Source organism: Pelophylax lessonae (genome assembly GCF_965119305.1).
Source record: "Pelophylax lessonae genome assembly, chromosome: 7".
In the NCBI taxonomy this organism is placed as follows: Eukaryota; Metazoa; Chordata; class Amphibia; order Anura; family Ranidae; genus Pelophylax; species Pelophylax lessonae.
Window position 1 is genome coordinate 86322297 of NC_138774.1, and position 20484 is coordinate 86342780.

At 44.6% G+C, this 20484-nt stretch overlaps 1 protein-coding gene across 1 annotated transcript; it reads right to left on the reverse strand.

Annotated features, from left to right (window-relative positions):
• Window positions 1–565: 565 nt before the first annotated feature.
• On the reverse strand, window positions 566–1495 carry LOC309560482 (olfactory receptor 8D1-like; the record flags this gene model as incomplete). The annotated part of the gene is made up of 1 exon (XM_082264115.1): window positions 566–1495. One exon carries the CDS (start codon window positions 1493–1495, stop codon window positions 566–568), a length of 930 nt encoding a protein of 309 aa, XP_082120241.1.
• Window positions 1496–20484: the final 18989 nt, after the last annotated feature.

Genomic DNA, 20484 nt, shown 5'->3' on the forward strand with positions numbered 1-20484 from the left:
GATGGCTGCATTATTTCCTTTTTAGGTTTTCTTTTCAAACACACAAGATCTCCAGCAGAATGTATCAGTTTACATGAATGAGAGAAAACACCTAACACTGGCAGGGAGTGATTAAAATGATCAGGTTTTTTTTGTTTATGTAAAAACTTTATCCCAAATGGAAAAATAACTGTTTCATTTGATTATAAATTGTGAGTTGGAGTTTGGATTTAATTTGTTAGTGTATCTAAATCTACTAGTACATCTTACACTCCCCCTCCCCTCCCCCTCAGAATGACAATGCTGCTCTCTGCTGTGCCTCCTGTTCTCTTTCCTCCAGAGTTGTGTCTCACTAATACAGGAGGGGTGTTACTGGCTGGATCACCAGGTGAAAACCGTGGAAAAAAAAAAAAACAAAGAAAAGAATACTGATGCAGACACCACATCTAACATCTGGTAAATTGCAATATAATACATTTTAGGTTTTGGGTTTAATACAGCTTTAAAAATACTGTACCATGAGATTTTGGCATTTGTATTCACATATACTTTACACATAACAATAAACATTAGTATAATAATCATATTAAACTTTAGGCAGAACCAGAATTCTCCTTCTCCTTTGTAAGGCTGTTTTTACATCTTTGTTTTTTAAACTGTAAATTACCGGGTTCAGCACTGGGACTGCAGCTGTATTGAACAAAGAAGAAAATTTTGTGAAGCTTAAATTAATTAATGAGTTTGGTCTCAGGTACTGGAAGACAAGTGAGGTATAAAGCAGGGTAACAACTGTGAGATGAGAAGAACATGTGTAGAAGGCTTTGCGTCGGCCAGCACTGGACTGAATCTTTAGAATGGTGGAAATTATGAAAACATAAGAGATGAACGTCAAAGCAAATGGAAGAAAAGCAGATCCAAAACTACCCATAATTAGTATATAGAGCTGCAGGACAGAAGTGTCGTTGCAGGATAGCTTAATAAAAGGTACAATGTCACAGAAGAAGTGGTTGATTTTGTTGGAAATGAAACACTTTAGTTTGAGTAATTCAATATGAATCGGTATTCCTTCTAAGAAACCACAAACCCAACACATTGTGGCTAAAAATCCACAGACCTTATAATTCATTATCTGATGATAATGTAAGGGAACACAGATGGCTACGTAACGATCATAGCTCATCGCTGTCATAATCAGCAATTCGTCACATATCAAGCTTAAAAAGAATAAAATGTGTACTACACAACCAGTAAAAGAAATAGTATTGTTGCCTGATATAAAGGATGTAATAACTTTATTTAAAGAGACTGTGGAGCAGCAAATATCTATGATAGATAAATTGGCCAGAAAGAAATACATTGGAGTATGTAAACAAGGATCCAGACATACCAGTAGAAAAATGATCATATTACCACCAAGGGTGAGAAGATACATGGTCAGGACCATCAAAAAAATTGGAAGCTGCCACTCAGGATAATCAGAAACCCCAATAATGTTAAAATAGGTTGTTATATTCATAGTTATCTGATCTGTGAGTATTTATTTGACTGAATTATGAAAATAACAATACTGAACCCTGAAAGAAGAATTCAAATTTGTGCAAACAAAATTCAGCTTTACACAGAAAGGAATCAATTGATCATACTGACATGCTTGTAGCCAGCACATTCAAGTGCAATAAACATTTCTTAACAGCATATAGAAAATCTGAGCGTTGTAGAGGTTATATGTAACATGAAAAACGTCCTAACAACATCTATATTGTAAATTTAGTAAAGCTTGTAATGACCTGGGCTTTCTGATAAAGTAGATGAAGTATAAAAATAAAATAAATCTTCAGTCAAGGACGTGGCAGCATTTCTTTTTATTTAAAGCTGTTAATATCAAAACTAGGATTTTGCAGTCACATAGCACCTTGGGTGTTTTCCTCAATGGGCCCAAAGCCCAGTAGAGCAGAATGTTTCACATTAAACAAAACAATGATTCACAAAACTTGCTAATTGTTTTTAACACTATGAAAATATGTTTCAGTAACTTCTTCTGTTGATAAAATATATCTAAAGCCATAACATTAAAATATTTATTATTATGATTATTATTCATATTCAGGATTTACTATATATAGTGCCAACAGTTTTCTCAGCGCTTTACAACACGAGGGTAGACAGTACAGTTACAATACAATTCAATACAGGAGGAATCAGAGGGCCCTGCTCATTAGAGCTTACAATCTAAGAGGGAAGGATCAAATGATACAAAAGGTAATAGCTGTGAGGGATGAGCTGATTGTACTGTTGTTAGGTGTGGGCAGGATAGGCTTTTCTGAAGAGAAAAGTTTTCAGCGATTGCTTAATAGTGGATAGAGTTGGAGATAGTTGGACAGATTGGGGTAGGGAATTCCAAAGGATGAAAGAGGCTCGGGAGAAGTCCTGGAGGCGAGTATGGAAGGAGGTGAAGTGGGAGCCAGAGAGCAGGAGGAAGGAACGAAGAGGAGAATTTGGTTGGTATTTTGAGACTAGGTTAGTATTGTAGCTGAGGGTTTTTGGGGATCGCCTAAAAGCAAACAGAGTAAGAGATAAACGGATAGATTGGGGAAGGGAGTTACATAGATTGGAAGAGGCACTGGATTTGTATTTGTATTCGTTTTGAATAGAGGGGAAATGCTTAAACCCTTGCCAAATATGTTGACTTCAGATACATTTAGGGTATTATTCTTCTAATTTGTTGCCTGTTTATTTAGAAAAAAAACAGGTAATCTTTTACAAAAAAGTAATCTAAATGAAAGAAACCATGACAGCATACAGTAGTTAGGCTGTGGTAAAGTGGAACTTTAGTCAGAAAATTAAGTTCTGATAGATCACTTTATACTGACCCCTTTTGCAGGTATAGCTTTGTAAAACATTAAATATAAGTGCCTATACTGTTTAAAATTCAGTAAGGCACTGTCTGACCATGCTCTGTACAGCCTCATTTGTGCTATATTCTTGGCACTGTGCTGATATTTAAATAATCAGTGAGTCGCTAAAGGCCATCTAGAAAGAAGTATAGTGTCTGAGAGTCCCCAGGCACCACATCCCTGAGAAAATGTTAAAAAAAATATATATATATATATATATATATATATATATATATATATATATATATATATGGAGTGGAAGATGGGTTTTTAAAGGTGCCAACACACATAAATGTATAAAATAAAAAGTGTAAATATATAATATAACATATCACATTTGTATTCAAAACATTAAAATAAAGATTGCATAAAAAACATCATGAGATATCAATACAGTTATTACAATGAAGATGCAGTGTATTCATCTCTACATGTTTCACCAGACTATGGCTTGTTCAGGAGCCTTTACAAATACTGCATATAGAATCAATAAAAATTTGGATTCGGAGAATTCCAATCCCCCAATTGGAGATCATTTCAATCCCTCTTCTTACAACAATACCTCCACAGTGAAATGCTTTCCAACCCTCAAGTAAACAAACCTAAATCCCATTCATTCCCAGTGCTTCAAGGGAATCCCAATATTTGGGCATTCACTCAACAGGTTACTAAAGAAATTGAAAGGGTAAATAGAAAAGAGGATCTGTATCCAATTTGACCCCTACTCAACAAGCAGCATTATGGTTCCTAAAAAGCAATCCAGAGATAAAGCCAGCAGATATAGGCAGCAGTGATGGACGAACATCGGACAGGGCGGTTGGCGAACGTCAGCCGAGAATTTTCTCAAAAGTCCGCGAACCGCAATTTCGCGGAGGGCCCCATTGACTTTAATGGGAGCTGAACTTTAAAAACTTTAGGTCATATTTGCAGCCACAAAAGACATACTAGCTGTGCACAAATTGTCCCAGCACATAGACAATGTCATAGCAGAAGTATTGCAATTGAAAAAGTTGCCCTAAAATTCTTTTTTTTTTTTTTTTTTTACAGCAAAATGTTTTTTTTTTTTCATAAATCAGCCAGAACTGACAGCAGCCGGTAAATACATGTCAAATACATATAGGGTCCATTCACACATCTGTAAAATGGGTCCGCATCCATTTCACAATTTGGCAGAACCTTTACAGACCCATTTATTTTCAATTCCAGTCTGAAAAATTAGGCATTCACAGGATACAGAAGCAAGTGTCGGCCAGTATTGGCCCCAAAAATTAGCCCACATGGTTTTTTTTTTTTTTAAATAGAAAATACGTTTATTTGTGCTGTATAACTACAATACAAAATACCAAAACACATTAACACGTGAATTTCACACTTGTGAAACACTTAAAGTGAATTTTGTGAAACAAGGTATACCTTCACCATTCAAAAGATGAGGTACAATGATACAATGTTATAAATATCTCACTCAGCAGCACCCCGCCCTGGTAATATATCAATTACACCCTATCTATGAGCATTAATCAAACAGTTATATCCATACCCCAGCCCCACTGCCTCCCCTCATCCCCCAAGGACTTCAGAAAAAATAAAATCACAAAAAATTGATACATTAAATGTACGAGTACTCTCTAACCACCGTCTCCAGATTTTATCAAATTTCTTGGGACACCCCCTGTGTTTATAAGTTTGCGAGTGCTAAAAATAGATTCCTGAAGAAAAATGGTGAGAAATTTGTCAATGTCACAGTCAGGGAACAAACCTAACACACAGGGTAAAACATCCAACTGTAAGGGGGAGCCCATATGATCATGCAAAAACTTAATAACCTGTGTCCAGTAGGCCTGAATTTCTGGACAAGACCAAATGAGATGTATAAACGTACCCAGTTGCAAGGGGCAATGAGGGCAGGAGGAGTTGTATGACCGCCTATATTTCGATATTCTGAGCGGAGTAAGATAAGCTCTATGCAAGATGTACAGCTGAGTCACACGCTCTGAAAGTTTGGGCGAAGCCAACCTAGGGACCACCAAGATTTCGTCCCAATCCATCTCATCCAGGGGACCCGTATCCACAGCCCAGCGAGTCATGGCTGTGTAAGATCTTCTGAAATGGCCCGAGATTTTCCTGGCCTGCCGCAAGACGTCCTGGACCCCAGGGTATTTGGTAATGAATAACTGCACCACCAAGTTCAGGACGTGTGCCATGCATGGCACGTGTGTTATTTTGCCCTGTTTCAGCGCGCTCAGTAGATTGGCAACGTTGTCGCACACCACTTTACCAACTGTCAAATTGAGCGGTATCAGCCACTGATCTGCCTGTGAACGCAAAGCTGAAAGGAGTGCAGGACCAGTGTGGCTCTTGGCTTCCAGGCACAACAGACGCAGCACAGCATGGCAACGTCTCACCTGGCATGTGGAATAGGTTCTGGGGATCTTGGGCGGAGCATCGGAAGAGACGGTAGCAGCGGAAAAGGAGGAGTCAGCCGAGGAGGAGGGTGAGGATGGAGGAGGAGGATAAAAAGAGGCAGGCCTGCATGCAATCCGTGGCGGTACATCCAAATCTACACAGGTGCCACGGGTTACATGCTTGACGGCCGTCAGAAGGTTCACCCAGTGGGCAGTAAAAGTGATATACCTTCCCTGCCCGTGTTTGCTAGACAATGTGTCTTCGTAGATAACACCCCACTTCAATCTGTGGTATTGGGGGTCCACAGGTTTATCACACCAGTTCTACAAATAATTGGCCAGTATCTGTTGTCAATGTGTATAGCACAGTTAACACAGCAAAAGAGGCCAAAATTTTGCAGGACTAAAATACAATCTTAGAAAAGTATACTGTTAAATAACACCCCGCTTCAATATGTGCTATTGGGGGGCCACTGGTCTATCACACCAGTTGTTAAAAATATTGGCCAGGGAGTTTGGCACTGTTTGTATCAGAGTTAACACAACAAAAGAGGCAATATTGTTGCAGGACAAAAATACGCTTATAAAAGTATACTCAGATTGATAACACCCAACTTCAATATGTGGTATTGGGGGGCCACTGGTTTATCACACCAGTTGTTCAAAAAATTGGCCAGTGAGTATGGCACTGTGTGTACCAGACTTCGCTCAGCAAAAGAGGCAATATTGTTGCAGGACACAAATACACTTATGAAAGTATACTCAGATTACATCCCACGTCAATATGTGGTATTGGGGGGCCACTGGTTTATCACACCAGTTGTTCAAAAAATTGGCCAGTGAGTTTGGCACTGTGTGTATCAGACTTCACTCAGCAAAAGAGGCAATATTGTTGCAGGACACGAATAAACTTGTAAAAGTATACTCAGGTAGGCTCCAAAAATTAGCTCACATGAACTGACAGCAAAGAACGTAGTATATGATTGCTAGAGGTACAGTAGTCGTTCACAGTATACACAAGTTGGTGGCGGGCTGTTTATGCCAAAAACATGAGCTCACATGGGTTGAACTGACAGTAAAGTACGTAGTATATGATGGCTAGAGGTACAGTAGGCGTTCACAGTATACACAAGTTGGTGGCGGGCTGTATAGGCCGCAAAAATGAGCTCACATGGGTTGAACTGACAGCAAAGAACGTAGTATATGATTGCAAGAGGTACAGTAGGCGTTGACAGTATACACAAGTTGGTGCGGGCTGTATAGGCCGCAAACATGAGCTCACATGGGTGGAACTGACAGAAAAGAACGTAGTATATGATTGCTAGAGGTACAGTAGGCGTTCACAGTATACACAAGGTGGTGGAGGGCTGTATAGGCCGCAAAAATGAGCTCACATGGGTTGAACTGACAGCAAAGAACGTAGTATATGATTGCTAGAGGTACAGTAGGCGTTCACAGTATGCACAAGTTGGTGGCGGGCTGTATTGGCCGCAAAAATGAGCTCACATGGGTTGAACTGACAGCAAAGAACGTAGTATATGATGGCTAGAGGTACAGTAGGCGTTCACAGTATACACAAGTTGGTGGCGGGCTGTTTAGTCCGCAAACATGAGCTCACATGGATTGAACTGACACCTTTTTTTACGCTCCAACATTTGAGCCACAGAAGCCTGCCTTTTTCCAGAACAACGTGACGATGGCATTATGGAAGGTGGAGTGTTGGACAACTGTGAGGAGACAGAAGAAGGAGAAGGGGAGGAGAAGGAGAAGAGGCTGGATGGTGAGAGCATGGAGTGTGGCTTTGTGTGTACTGACAGTTTTGCTCCCACTGGGCTTTGTAATGGGATTTCAGGTGCCTTCTTAAGGCGGTTGTCCCTTGGTGAGTGTTGGGCTTTCCGCGACTTATGCGTTGACTGCAAAGGCTGCAGATGGCAACACTGGTGTCAGCAACGGACACATTAATAAAAGCCCACACTGCGGAGCCATGTCCCGGCGTCCTGGGAGCGCCAGATGTGACTGTACATGGTTGATGGCTCACTCCTGATACATTTGCAGTCTGCTTTCTACCTCTTCTGCAAAGCAAGTTCTGCCTGCCTCTCCTCCCTATCTGCCGGTCCGTCAGTCCGCCAGTTCTACAAATAATTGGCCAGTAACTGTTGTCACTGTGTGTAGCAGAGTTAACACAGCAAAAGAGGCCAAATGTTTGCAGGACTAAAATACACTCTTAGAAAATTATATTGTTAAATAACACCCCACTTCAGTATGTGGCATTGGTGTAGCACACCAGTTCAAAAAATTGGCCAGTGAGTTTGGCACTGTGTACCAGACTTCACTCAGTAAAACTCTGACTCTAAGACTAGGGGGGTGGCCATCTTCTTTTCGGGCAGGGTGAAGTTCTCAGGGTGAAGTTAGACCCATCGCAGTTGGCCTCTGCGAAAGCCGCCTTTCCTTTCTCCTGGAAAACGGACTCTATCCCGTACCTGGGTACTCAACTGACCCCCTCCATTACCTCACTATATTCGGTCAATTATCCCCCTTTGTTCAAAAAGCTTTGTGCTGATCTCGCTACCTGGTCCACGCACTCACTGTCTTGGTTGGGGAGGATTCATGCGGTAAAAATGACTTTGCTCCCCAGGGTCTTGTATCTTTTCCGTGCACTTCCAATCCCGGTTAACTCCGGACACCTAGCGGAGCTTCAAAAGGCAGTTATCAAATTTGTTTGGGGTTCTAGAGGTCATAGGTTCGCCAAATCGGTACTTTATCGTTCAAGGGACAAAGGAGGGCTTGCCCTCCCTAATCTACGTTGGTACTACCAAGCGGCCCAGCTTGCCCAATTCTCGGCTATTTATAGGCGCTCTGCCAAACCGGACTGGGTACATATTGAAAGACAAGCGACCCCAAATTACACCTTGGACTTTCTAGCCTGGAGGCCCCCCAAATCTAGGCCTCCAATTCTATCCCCTACACTGTCGCACTCCTTTTCCATTCATGATGCCCTGTCTAAGCACCCCAACCTGATCTCTCCCATGAAACCACTTACGCATATTTTTCATAATCCTGATTTTCCCCCTGGTCTAAACATCAGAACTTTTGGCTGGTGGCTCAATAAGGGACTCTTTTGGATAGGTCATTTCTTTAATTCTATGGGCCCTCTATCTTTCCCACATTGTGTCAGTTCCCTCAAAATGCCTCTGACTGAAAGGTTCCGCCACACACAGATTTCCCATTTTCTACACTCAATGTGGCGTACTAAGCCTGACCCTCCACAGGTCACTCCCTACGAGCGGTGGTGTTCGGAGGACGGTGACCCTAAAGGGGGTGTATCACTGATTTATAGCGCATTCTCTGACACTACTGAAAAGCCGAAATACATGTTGGATTGGGAAAAGGAACTTGGAGTGGAGTTGGAGCTGGATGACTGGAGTACCCGATTCAGACGCGCCTTTAGAGGTATTGTTAATGTTTCCTTGATCGAGGCCAATGTGAAATTGTTTACTCGCTGGTATTTGGTTCCTTCACGTTTAGCTTGCATGTACCCTAATTCATCTGCTCTATGTTTTCGAGGATGTGATATGTCAGGGGATTTCCTTCATACCTGGTGGTCCTGTCCGAGGCTCCGAGCCTTTTGGTCGTCCATCTTTCGTATGGCCCGGAAGGTGTTGAATCATCCAATAGCCCAGTCTCCCCTAATAGCCCTACTTAACGGTAGAGTCTCGGGCCTGCCTAAATTTTCCCAGAAACTTCTACACTTCATCCTGTTGGGGGCCAAACTTACCATAGCCAGGGCATGGAAGAAACCACGAGTTTCGGTTAGGGAAGCAAAAATGAAGATCTCCTGGATCATGACCCAGGAGAAGCTCTCAGGTGTTCTCTCTGACCGGGTGGCCCAGTTTGAGGCTACTTGGGAGCCGTGGGCTACATATGTTCATGTTGATCTGTGATGTTAACTCCTTCAGGTTTGACCTAGGATCCTCTCCTTTCCCTCTTGATCCTTCCTTTCTTCTGGCCTTTCTTTCTCTCTTTCTTCTTTCTAATGTGTTATGGTATCCACCCGGTACTCTGGGCAGGATCTCCGCCTCTGTCCTCCCGCTCAGGGGGCGGATGTGTCGCCACCTTCTAGGGGCACGTCCTCTGGTGTGGGAGGCTGGCTGGGGGGGGCCTTGTCCAGTAGGGTCATCACCTCCTTCCCCTCCACTTGGACTGAACGTGCCTGGTTTGCAGCATGTTATTGCTTCTAGAACCAGTCCTCCCTTTTGCTCCCACTTCATCGTTTGTTGGGATTCACAAGGACGGATTTTGTTGTTTTTCACCTGTGCTTCCCACAACAGTTTATATGGTTTGGTGATTTACTGTTCCTGTTATATCAGACTGTACATTTGCAATATTTTTGCTGCCTTTTTATGCAAATATTATGTTTTATATATATATATATATATATATATCGTTATATATGAAACTACACATCTTTAAAGTTAGGGTGTTACACTTAAAATATTGCTATATCAGAAAGGTAATGCTCATACATTGGCAGTTACCAGATCTCCTAAATATCCTATATATTTTAGATAATATCACATGGTCACACTTGTTATTGTGAGAAATTAATCGATCCTATAACAGACTATTTTACAAGTTGCATTTAGTATAGTCATGCCTTATCTGAGAGCGACAACCAGTGGCCAAAGAAGGCAATACAAAAGCAAACACGCAATTAGTTATTACTCAAATTAACCAATAAGGAATAAAGTAACAACTTCTGGACCACGTCCTGGTGTGTTTTATAACTTTATTGTTGTCACAGTATGAGAGGAGAAGTCAGGTACACTAAGGGACCGATCTAACATCATATATAAGAGACATAATCGGATACCATTCATCATCACACATCATCTGAACATCAGAAAAGCCCAGTCTGACACCTCAGTGATGCCAGAACACAGCCCCAGCATAGAGAGATCTCATTTTGGGAAAGCAACAATACCTATATCATCTTAGGAGAGTCTGGTAACAACCATTTTAACACAATAATAGATGGATTGGCGCTAGTTCACGGGCTATATCAAGTCTTTACTGAACTTAGTGTCCTGTGGTATATGGGGCACCATAAGAGGATGAATCCACAAGTCTTCTAGGCAGCCATCAGCAGATGGGGAGAATGAGTGAAGCAATATTGCCAAATATGCAAGAAAAGAAGAAACACAAAGGCGCCTCTAAATGCAGATTGTAGATAATTTAATATAAAAGAAACACAGGTTCTTAAAAACTCACATTTGACATGAGTACATGAAGCCTAAAATTGGGAGTAGAGAGTCCCTCTATGAGTCCTGGACGGCGGGGCTTCGGTACTCCCAGCAGGTGTGGTTAACTATTTTTCCTTCTTGCTTCCTCTGTGGATGTAGATGTGTAAGCCGGCTTCTAGAGAGAGAGGATAAAAATGAGGGCTGAACCACACCATGGACCGCAACCTGCGCCAGTGACGTCATAAAATTTGAATTTATGGAAAATAATGAATTTAATTTGTTTTCGAATAAGGCTGTAACATGACAAAATATGGAAATAGTGAAGCGCTGTGAATACTTTGCGGATGCACTGTATATATATATATATTTTTATAGTCAATTGTGTAATTTTTATGCAAAATTGTATTGTCTGTATCTACCTATTAATCAAGCTATTTATGGTGTGAACTTATCTTTTTTTGAATAAATATTAATTTCTTGTTAATATCCTAGTCCATATTCATATTGATATTGTTGTGTTCTTAAATAATTCTGCTTGGCTTAAAAAGGTACTTACCTAAATGAATCGCTCAGGCATTCCATGACACAACCCATAACAACTCCCCCCTTCCCCCTAACAATGTCCCTGGACAGGGAAGGGTGTGTGCTGGAAGTCTATTCCTCTTAGGCCTGCTGCAAGGTCTGAGTCTAAGGCCTGAACTCACATGTTCTGCCTGTACTAAATCTGGTATAAAGATATTTTTACCTGTGATGGCTGTGAGTTTGATTTTTACATTATGTCCTTTGGGTGTCCTGTGCCCTAACAATACATAGACACCTCCTGAAAAGGAGTTATATACAGAGAACCAATAACGGTATAAATTAACTAGAAAAATTACTTTTTTTAAAAATAGACCAATCGTTAACACTGTGTGTGAGTGTGTGTGGATAACGTTGTCCCACACATGCAACAAAACAGCGCCCTACACCACATTCATGCGTATTACAGATAACTAATAAAGTCTGATCTATAGTACCGGCCTGGGCAACAAGGCATGGGTCCAAAATAGTGTATGCCTGGCATGGGGCTTAATACATGGTTGGAATTACCCGAAATATACAACTCTGACCTCTGGTAATCCCAGTATCCTTGTTGAACGTTGACTGGCTAAGGGCTATGGGACTTCAGGGAGAACTTTGCTGTGTATACTTCTAGAAATATGGACATTTTTCCACATATAGGAGCATCAGTCTCGTATCAGCATAGGGTATATGTCCAACAACATGGACGACCACCTCAATCCTTCCCCAATCCATTGGAATCCAGTTAGAGGGGTAAGTCATACATGCTCGACATGTTTCGCGGATATACCGCTTCTTCAGGAGTATGATATGGAAAAGTATTGTCAGGTACCTTGGTTGAGGCTGAAGTGCTGGGAGGGCTACCATTGCAGCTCGGTGCAGATCACCCCTGGAGGTGAGACAGGAGATGACACGTCCCAAGGAGCACTGGATGCTGGTGAAATCCTGATAGATGGATGGTATGGTATGGACACCCAGGACCGCTTCCAGGAGATCTAAATGTGCTCAGTGGAAAAAGACACAAGGTTAATGCCAGGCCGAGGGTCATACACAGTTAATCAGTCCGGAAGTAATGAGCCAAGTGGAAGGTAGCAAAGGGGCAAGACAAGAGAGAGTCCGTGAGATCCAAGCCAAGGTCGGTACACAGGAGATCCAGCAGGGGTGTCAGAGCAAAGAGTGGTCAGGCAAGCCAAGGTCGATCAAGGGAGAAGATGCAGACAGGTCAAAGAAGCAAGCCGGGTCAAAACAGGAACACAGGTAAACGGACAGGTCACGGGTACAGGAGCTGACGATAAACCAGCACTGGAGCACACCGGAAGAGCGTCTTATATAGGGCCAGGGCTGGGGAGATGGGCGTGGTGACACACCTGCTCTGCATCCAGCGATCTATTGTTGCTGAATGGTGATTCCTTTCCTGACAGTGCCCCCCCCCCCGAGGGGCAGCCTCTGGATGCTCAACGACCATGTTTTTCTGGAAATTTGCTGTGAAATTCTCTCAAAAGTTTAGGGGCGTGGATGTTACTCAATGGTTCCCATGAATTGTCCTCCGGAGGATATCCTTTCCATTTAATCAAGTATTGAGTACGGTTGCCTCTTTGTCGACAATCCAAGATATTCTCAACCTCAAATTCAGGCTCCCCTTCTACTGAAACTGGAGGAGGTGGTACCTCTTCTCTTCCCTGGAAGGGGCCGCTGGCTTAAGTAGCGAGGCATGAAATACTGGGTGAATTTTGAAAGAGCCGGGCAAGGCCAATTCAAAGGCCACAGGATTCACCACTCTCTTGACCTCAAAAGGACCGATGAATCTTGGCCCCAATTTCTTGGACGGGCAGGATAGTTTCATATTAATTGAAGAGAGCCAAACTCGATCTCCAACTTTGTACACTGGGTTCTCCCTCCGTTTGAGGTCAAAGAATTTCTTATAGTCCTGTTGTGCTTTATGAATATTGTCTCGTAGCAACTGGAAATTAGTTTTAATGGCTGCTAGCCGATCATGGACTGCGGGAACCGTTATTTCCTGATCCAAGTTAGGCAAAAAAGAAGAATGAAAGCCATAATTATCCCAAAACGGGGTTTGGTTGGTTGCGGAGTGTATGGAATTATTGTAGGCGAATTCTGCGCATGGAAGCAGGGAGGTCCAGTCGTCCTGAGAGCTGGTGCAAAAACATCGGAGGTACTGTTCCAGGGTTTGATTGGTTCTCTCTGTTTGCCCATTACTTTGTGGATGGTAAGCAGATGACAGGGACACTTCAACCAACAAGGACTTGCAGAGCTCCTTCCAAAATCTAGAGGTGAATTAAACACCTCGGTCTGACACTATATTATTTGGAAGTCCATGTAGCCTGACCACCTCTTTGATAAATGTGTTGGCTGTTTCCAGGGCGGAGGGAGTGCCCCTCATGGGCAAGAAGTGAGCCATTTTTGAGAGTCGGTCCACGACTTCCAAGATGGTGGAAAACCCTTCTGAGGGTGGTAGCTCAACTATAAAGTCCATAGACAGACCTTTCCAGGGCTGATCTGGAATCGGCAATGGTCTTAACAGGCCCCATGATTTGACTTTAGCCCCTTTGTTACGTTGGCACGTGATTCAGGAATTTACATAGCTTCTGCAGTCCTGATGTAGCTTAGGCCACCAGAAGCGGCATTGGATAAGTTCGTAGGTCTTTTTTACCCCGAAATGTCCAGCGAGTTTGTGGTCGTGAAAGGTTTTAAGGACCAACAATCTCACTTGTGTAGGAACAAAAATTGTTTCCTGGTGCCAGAGGAATCCTTCCCGTTTATTTAGAGAACCGGCTTCGAGTTCAGTACATTGAGTAGAGGCTTGCTGAATTGTGGACTGTAGGTCAGTGTGAATCAGAAAAAAGTTTTGAGCTGATAGGATGGTATTGGGCTCCGTCGTGCTGGGAGTATCCGGAAACATTCGGGACAGGGCGTCCGCCTTTCCATTCTTAGATCCTGGTCTGTAGGTAATATGGAAATTAAAGCGTGAAAAGAATAGAGCCCACCGGGCTTGCCAAGGTCTTAGGCGTCTAGCAGGCCTGAGATACTCTCAGTGGTGGTTTTAGGCACGGGCGAACGGGGCAGCCGCCCGGGGCTGCATTTTTTCATGTCACGTGGGGGGGCGGCATGCCCGGGCCGCGGACCGGTACCGGTCCGTGGATCAAATGGTACCGGGCTGCCCGAGCACCGTTCGCCCATGCCAAAACCGCCACTTCCGCAGCCGAGCCGAGGAGCAGAGCATTGCTCCCCCCCGAGCCCGCCCATTGTGTGACAATAGCGAATGAAAATTCGCTATTGTCACACTGCTCCTCCTCCTGGCCAATCAGGGAGCGGGTCCTCCCGCTTCCTGATTGGCCGAAAGGCAAACCCCATGCCATTGGCCGAGGAGGAGGCACCGCGGGAGGACTGAGGAGACGCGGGGACTGAACTGAAGAAGAGAAGTGAGGTAAGTCAATGCACGGCCGGAACGCTGGCGCTCTGCATTGAAAGGTGGCATTTCTGTGGCGCTCTGCATTGAAAGGGGGCATTGCTGTGGCGCTCTGCATTGAAAGGGGGCATTGCTGTGGCGCTCTGCATTGAAAGGGGGCATTGCTGTGGCGCTCTGCATTGAAAGGGGGCATTGCTGTGGCGCTCTGCATTGAAAGGTGGCATTGCTGTGGCGCTCTGCATTGAAAGGGGGCATTGCTGTGGCACTCTGCATTGAAAGGTGGCATTGCTGTGGCGCTCTGCATTGAAATGTGGCATTGCTGTTGCGCTCTGCATTGAAAGGGGGCATTGCTGTGGCATTCTGCATTTTTTGGGGGCAACAATGCTGTGGCACTCTGCATTTATTGGGGGCAACAATGCTGTGGCACTCTGCATTTATTGGGGGCAACAATGCTGTGGCACTCTGCATTTATTGTTATGTTGTCATGTTATTTTTTATTTTGGGGGGGGCGCCGGGAGGGAGTCTTGCCCGGGGAGCAATCTAATGTAGAACCGCCACTGGATACTCTAGATTCTTGTGATCCGTGAATATCATAATAGGGTGTGCCGCGCCTTCAAGCAGGTACCTCCATTCTTCTAGAGCACATTTAATAGCCAGAAGTTCCCCATCCCCCACGTCGTAGTTCTTCTCTGGGGGTGACATTTTCCGAGAGAAGAAAGCTACTGGGTGTAGCAGGGTCTTCGGGCCTTGTCGCTGGGACAGAATAGCCCCTGTGGCTACTTCCGAAGCATCCACTTCGAGAATATAAGGTAAGACCGGGTCCGGGTGTTGAAGAATAGGTGCGGTCACAAACAGGCTTTTTAATTTATCAAAAGCTGACTGAGCCTCCGGTGACCAGCGGAAGCGAATCTGCTGGCACGTTATTTGGGTGATGGGTGCGATAATTGTTGAGAATCCCTTTATAAATCTTCTGTAGAAGTTAGCGAAGCCCACACATCCCTGAACTCCCTTCTTATCAGTGGGGGCTGGCCACTCCAAAATGGCTTTTACTTTTTGTAGATCCATAGAGACACCCTCAGTTGATATGATAAGCCCTAGGAACTGGATGGACTTCCTCTCACATTCACATTTTTCCAGTTTCACATAGAGCCCATGTTTCCTTAAGGTGGTTAATACTTTTTTGACATGAATCCGGTGGAGTTCCAGGGTGGAGGAGAAGACCAAGATGTCATCTAGGTACACAATTAAGAAGTTGTCCAGGAACTCTCGAAAAATGTCATTGACCAGATGTTGAAATGTGGCCGGGGCATTACACAGCCCGAAGGGCATGACCAGATATTCGAAGTGGCCGAAACGGGTTCTAAACGCCATTTTCCACTCATCCCCTTCTCGGATGCGAATAAGGTTGTACGCTCCTCGGAGGTCTAATTTGGTAAAGACCCGGGCAGACCGGAAGCGCTGGAACAATTCTGGAATCAAGGGGAGAGGATAATGATTTTGATGGTAACTTTGTTGAGTTCCCGGTAATCAACACAGGGTCTTAACGTGCCATCTTTTTTCTCCACAAAGAAGATTCCAGCGCCAGCTGGGGAGGATGAGGGCCGGATGAACCCCTTTTGCAGGTTCTCGTTGACATAAGTCCGAAGAGTTTCTAATTCCTTCTCAGATAAGGGAAATGTTCTTCCAAAAGGGATCTCGGCTCCTGGAAGAAGCTCAATGGGGCAGTCGTAGGGCCTGTGAGGGGGTAGAGAATCAGCCTTTTTCTTGTCGAATACATCCCTAAAGTCCTGATAGGCTGCGCGAATGTCTTCAGGAAGGTCTAGGGCCGGCTGAACGGCCAGACACGTGGCGGGAGCGTTGGGTCCAGGGGTAAAGCAATGGTCCAGGCAATATTTGGACGAGAAGGAAATCCCCTTCTTCACCCAGTCAATTTGTGGGTTATGAGCCTGGAGCCATGGAAGGCCTAGAATAACCGGGAATAAGGGAGAGGACAAGACATCAAAGCGGAGGAGCTCTTGATGGCCCGAGTTCGTGGTAGTGAGTACCGGATAGGTTTCTCTGGTCACAGGTCCGGAACTAGGCAGGGACCCGTCGGCCAGAAAGACTTGAAGCCGTTGCTCCTTAATTTGTAGGGGGACCCCCAGTTTCCTTGCTAGTGTACAATCCAGAAAACAACTGCAAGCTTCGGAGTCAACAATTGCCGTGAGCTGGATCTTCTCTTCTGCTACCTGTAAGGAGATAGGAAGGATAAGGTGAGCAGGGGATGGCTCAGAGACCTGACAGTTCAAGACAGACCGTGAATAGCACTTACTGGGCCTCACGGGGCAGTTGCGGAGGAAGTGGCCGGAGGCTCCACAGTATAGGCAGAGGTTAGCCTGGCGGTGACGTTGTCTCTCTTCGGGTGTTAGGGAGGAACGAATTAGTCCAATCTGCATGGGTTCACCGTCCGCAGAGGCATTCATAGCTGGTGCAGGGAGAGGAGAGGCGGCAAACGGGACCTTAGGCATCACCCAAGAAGCTCGGGCCCCCTGGGGGCGTTCTGAGCGTCGTTCCCGCAGACGCCTGTCCATTTGGATGGCTAGAGAGATCAAGTCTTCCAGGGATGCAGGTGTCTCTATCTGAGCAAGCTTGTCTTTTAGAGCTTCAGAGAGGCCATGACGGTACTGGTATTTCAATGCCGCCTCATTCCAGTCCGTGTCAGCTGCCCATCTACGGAAGTCTACAGTATAGTCCTCGGCCGGGCATTTATTCTGCTGTAAGGCATGTAAAGCAGACTCTGCTGTGACCGTGCGCTGAGGATCTTCATATAGCTGGGCCATGGCCTCAAAAAAGGAGCTTACTGAGTTCAAGGTAGGACTCTTCTGTTCAAGGAGGTTGTGTGCCCAAGTCTGGGGTTCTTCAGCTAATAAGGAGATTATATACCCCACTTTAATGAATTCCGAGGAGAAGGTCCTGGGCTGAAGAGCCAAATATAATAAACAGGCATTTTTGAAAGCCCTAAATTTCCTTCGCTCCCCACAGAAGCGTTCCGGCGTGGGCACCCGTGGCTCTGGTGGCGGAGCTGAAGCTGAATGGGCGGAGCTAGCTTGATCCGGTTGAGAGGGAGCCGGCAAAGAGCTAGTGGCAGGCTGATTAGGGTCATTCGGAGGAGATGAGCCGGCTAGGTTTACTACCCGACCTTCCAGCTGGAAGTAACCATCTTGCAGTCATTGTACGGCTTGGGTTAGGGCTGAAACCTGTTGGCATAAAGCCTCAAGCGGGGAAGCACCTCTGTCGGCCTCTGACATGGCTGGTTTATGCTGTCAGGTACCTTGGTTGAGGCCGAAGTGCTGGGAGGGCTCCGTTGCAGCTCGGTGCGGATCACCCCTGGAGGTGAGACAGGAGATGACACGTCCCAAGGAGCACTGGATGCTGGTGAAATCCGGATGGATGGATGGTATGGTATGGACACCCAGGACCGCTTCCAGGAGATCTAAAGGTGCTCAGTGGAAAAAGACACAAGGTTAATGCCAGGCCGAGGGTCATACACAGTTAATCAGTCCGGAAGTAATGAGCCAAGTGGAAGGTAGCAAAGGGGCAAGACAAGAGAGAGTCCGTGAGATCCAAGCCAAGGTCGGTACACAGGAGATCCAGCAGGGGTGTCAGAGCAAAGAGTGGTCAGGCAAGCCAAGGTCGATCAAGGGAGAAGATGCAGACAGGTCAAAGAAGCAAGCTGGGTCAAAACAGGAACACAGGTAAACAGACAGGTCACGGGTACAGGAGCTGACGATAAACCAGCACTGGAGCACACCGGAAGAGCCTCTTATATAGGGCCAGGGCTGGGGAGATGGGCGTGGTGACACACCTGCTCTGCATCCAGCGATCTATTGTTGCTGAATGGTGATTCCTTTCCTGACAAGTATATTGTCAATAGATTGGGACAACTCTATTCCTCAAGCCAAAACCATGTGGAATGAAAGATTGATGGCCACTTCTCCACCAGGCATCAATGAAACTCAGTCCTACAATCCATTCCTATGAGAACCCCCTTTTGTTCCTTCCTGGGGGTCTGTATGTATATAGTCTTCTTTCTGTATTGTGCCTATTACATTAGACCTTTAACTGTACAGCAGATATGACATCTGACTGCACGGTTATTTCAGAGGCCTCCTTTGACACACTTACTCCAGTCTGCTTTGTGCAGATTTAGGGGTAAACCCCTGCTTTTTGACTGTACTGGCTTGTCCTCGCGCCTAGGCGGGCAGGTGCGACCCGCTGTTTGGGTATATGGGCCACGATCTAGACTGACTGTTTTCTTTTTTTCCTTTCTTTTGTTTCTCTTTATTCATATATTCGTTTATGGTCAAATACTTTTGACTTTATTTTTGATGTGCAGTAAACTATGTGAATTATTTAATTTTTTTGGATCATGGGCTTCTGGGATAGTCAGCTAGAAGAATCTATGCCTATGTATGTTTTTGCTATATCTATTGAATTGTTTTTTCTTGATACCTGTTTGCTCCCAGTACTCTTCCTCTATTTTAGGGTGGGTGCAGTGGCAATCACTCCTGGACTGCCCCTAGTGGCCTTGGTCTTACGGGCGAGTGTGTGGGTTTCTTTCAGTTCTGAGGCTCGGTGGTTCGCCCTCCATCCACTTGATGGTGGTGCTGTCCCGCCCTTGGCCGAACTGTCAGAACGAGCGATGCAGGCTTCCCATCCTGGCGCCGTTCGGCAGTACTGCACCTGCATCCTTTTGGCGCATGCGCAGTCTGCACCCAGGACCAGTGACAACATCCACTGGCTGCCAATGTGCGGCTGGGCGGGATGACCGGTTAGACGGCAAGCTATTTAAATTGAGGTGGGATATCTGCCCCCCCATACTATGTATCCTGGTGGTGCTGTGCAGTTGACCCATGTTAAGGTGAGGTTTGTGACTAATTCTGGTCAGTGATTCACTCTGCTATGTCTGGACTCTATAGATTCAACATTAGTGATTTGTTGGTACTTGTTTTTTTGCCATAGGTTTCTTTGAACTCCCTGACTCTTTTCTTGGTCTATCGTGGATGCAATACTGAATTTTGAATGTGAACACTTGGGGTCCTGGTTGATCCTACCTTACAAATTATCTGAAGTGCTCCATTCACTATATCCTATAGCGGGAGCATACCCTGTGAATCTATTGTGATTTTGGAGGCTAACAGATAGCCTCTGGAGCTCCTTTCATAGACCTTATTAGGTTAGTGATCACCAGAATAAGCTGATAAATTCTTTATATATCTCGTCTATATATGATAGGTGTTACATTGGCTGTATTTTTATTGTTTTATTGACAGTATCTGAATAACATATATAGATAGATAGATAGATAGATAGATAGATAGATAGATAGATAGATAGATAGATAGATAGATAGATAGATAGATAGATAGATAGATAGATAGATACACACATACCCTGCCAAAATCCAGTGAATACTTGGTATCCATAATGTCAACATGTGATACTCAAAAAAATTAATTAATTAATATGAATAAATAAATAAATGAATAATATGAAATATAAGTCCCTATAAATCCACTTGGTCAGTCCCAGTGAATGTGCCAAATAAATCCAATGTGAATGGAATGTTGATAAGAAGAACCACAAGTCTCAGCATATGAATGCCATTCCGTTACTGGATGGAAACACTCAAGGGTAATTTCCAAAAAGGTGCTTACCAGATGTAGATGGTCATCCAATTTTAATGGATAGACCTAAGCACGCTTAATTGATAATGAAGAGATCCGCCAGGTGTAATTCAATACGGCATTTAGTACAGGACATTCAATATCGGATGCTCAGAGACCATATGTGAAACAAAAAAGGGTTCAAGGACATAGCGTGATGCCGTGCACAACACATACACAATGCGTTGGGTGGAGTCAGACGTGACGCAACCACGCCCCCAGGGCCGGCCCTACAATCGCATGCGAGGACGCTGTACTTTTCCTGCTCCTCAA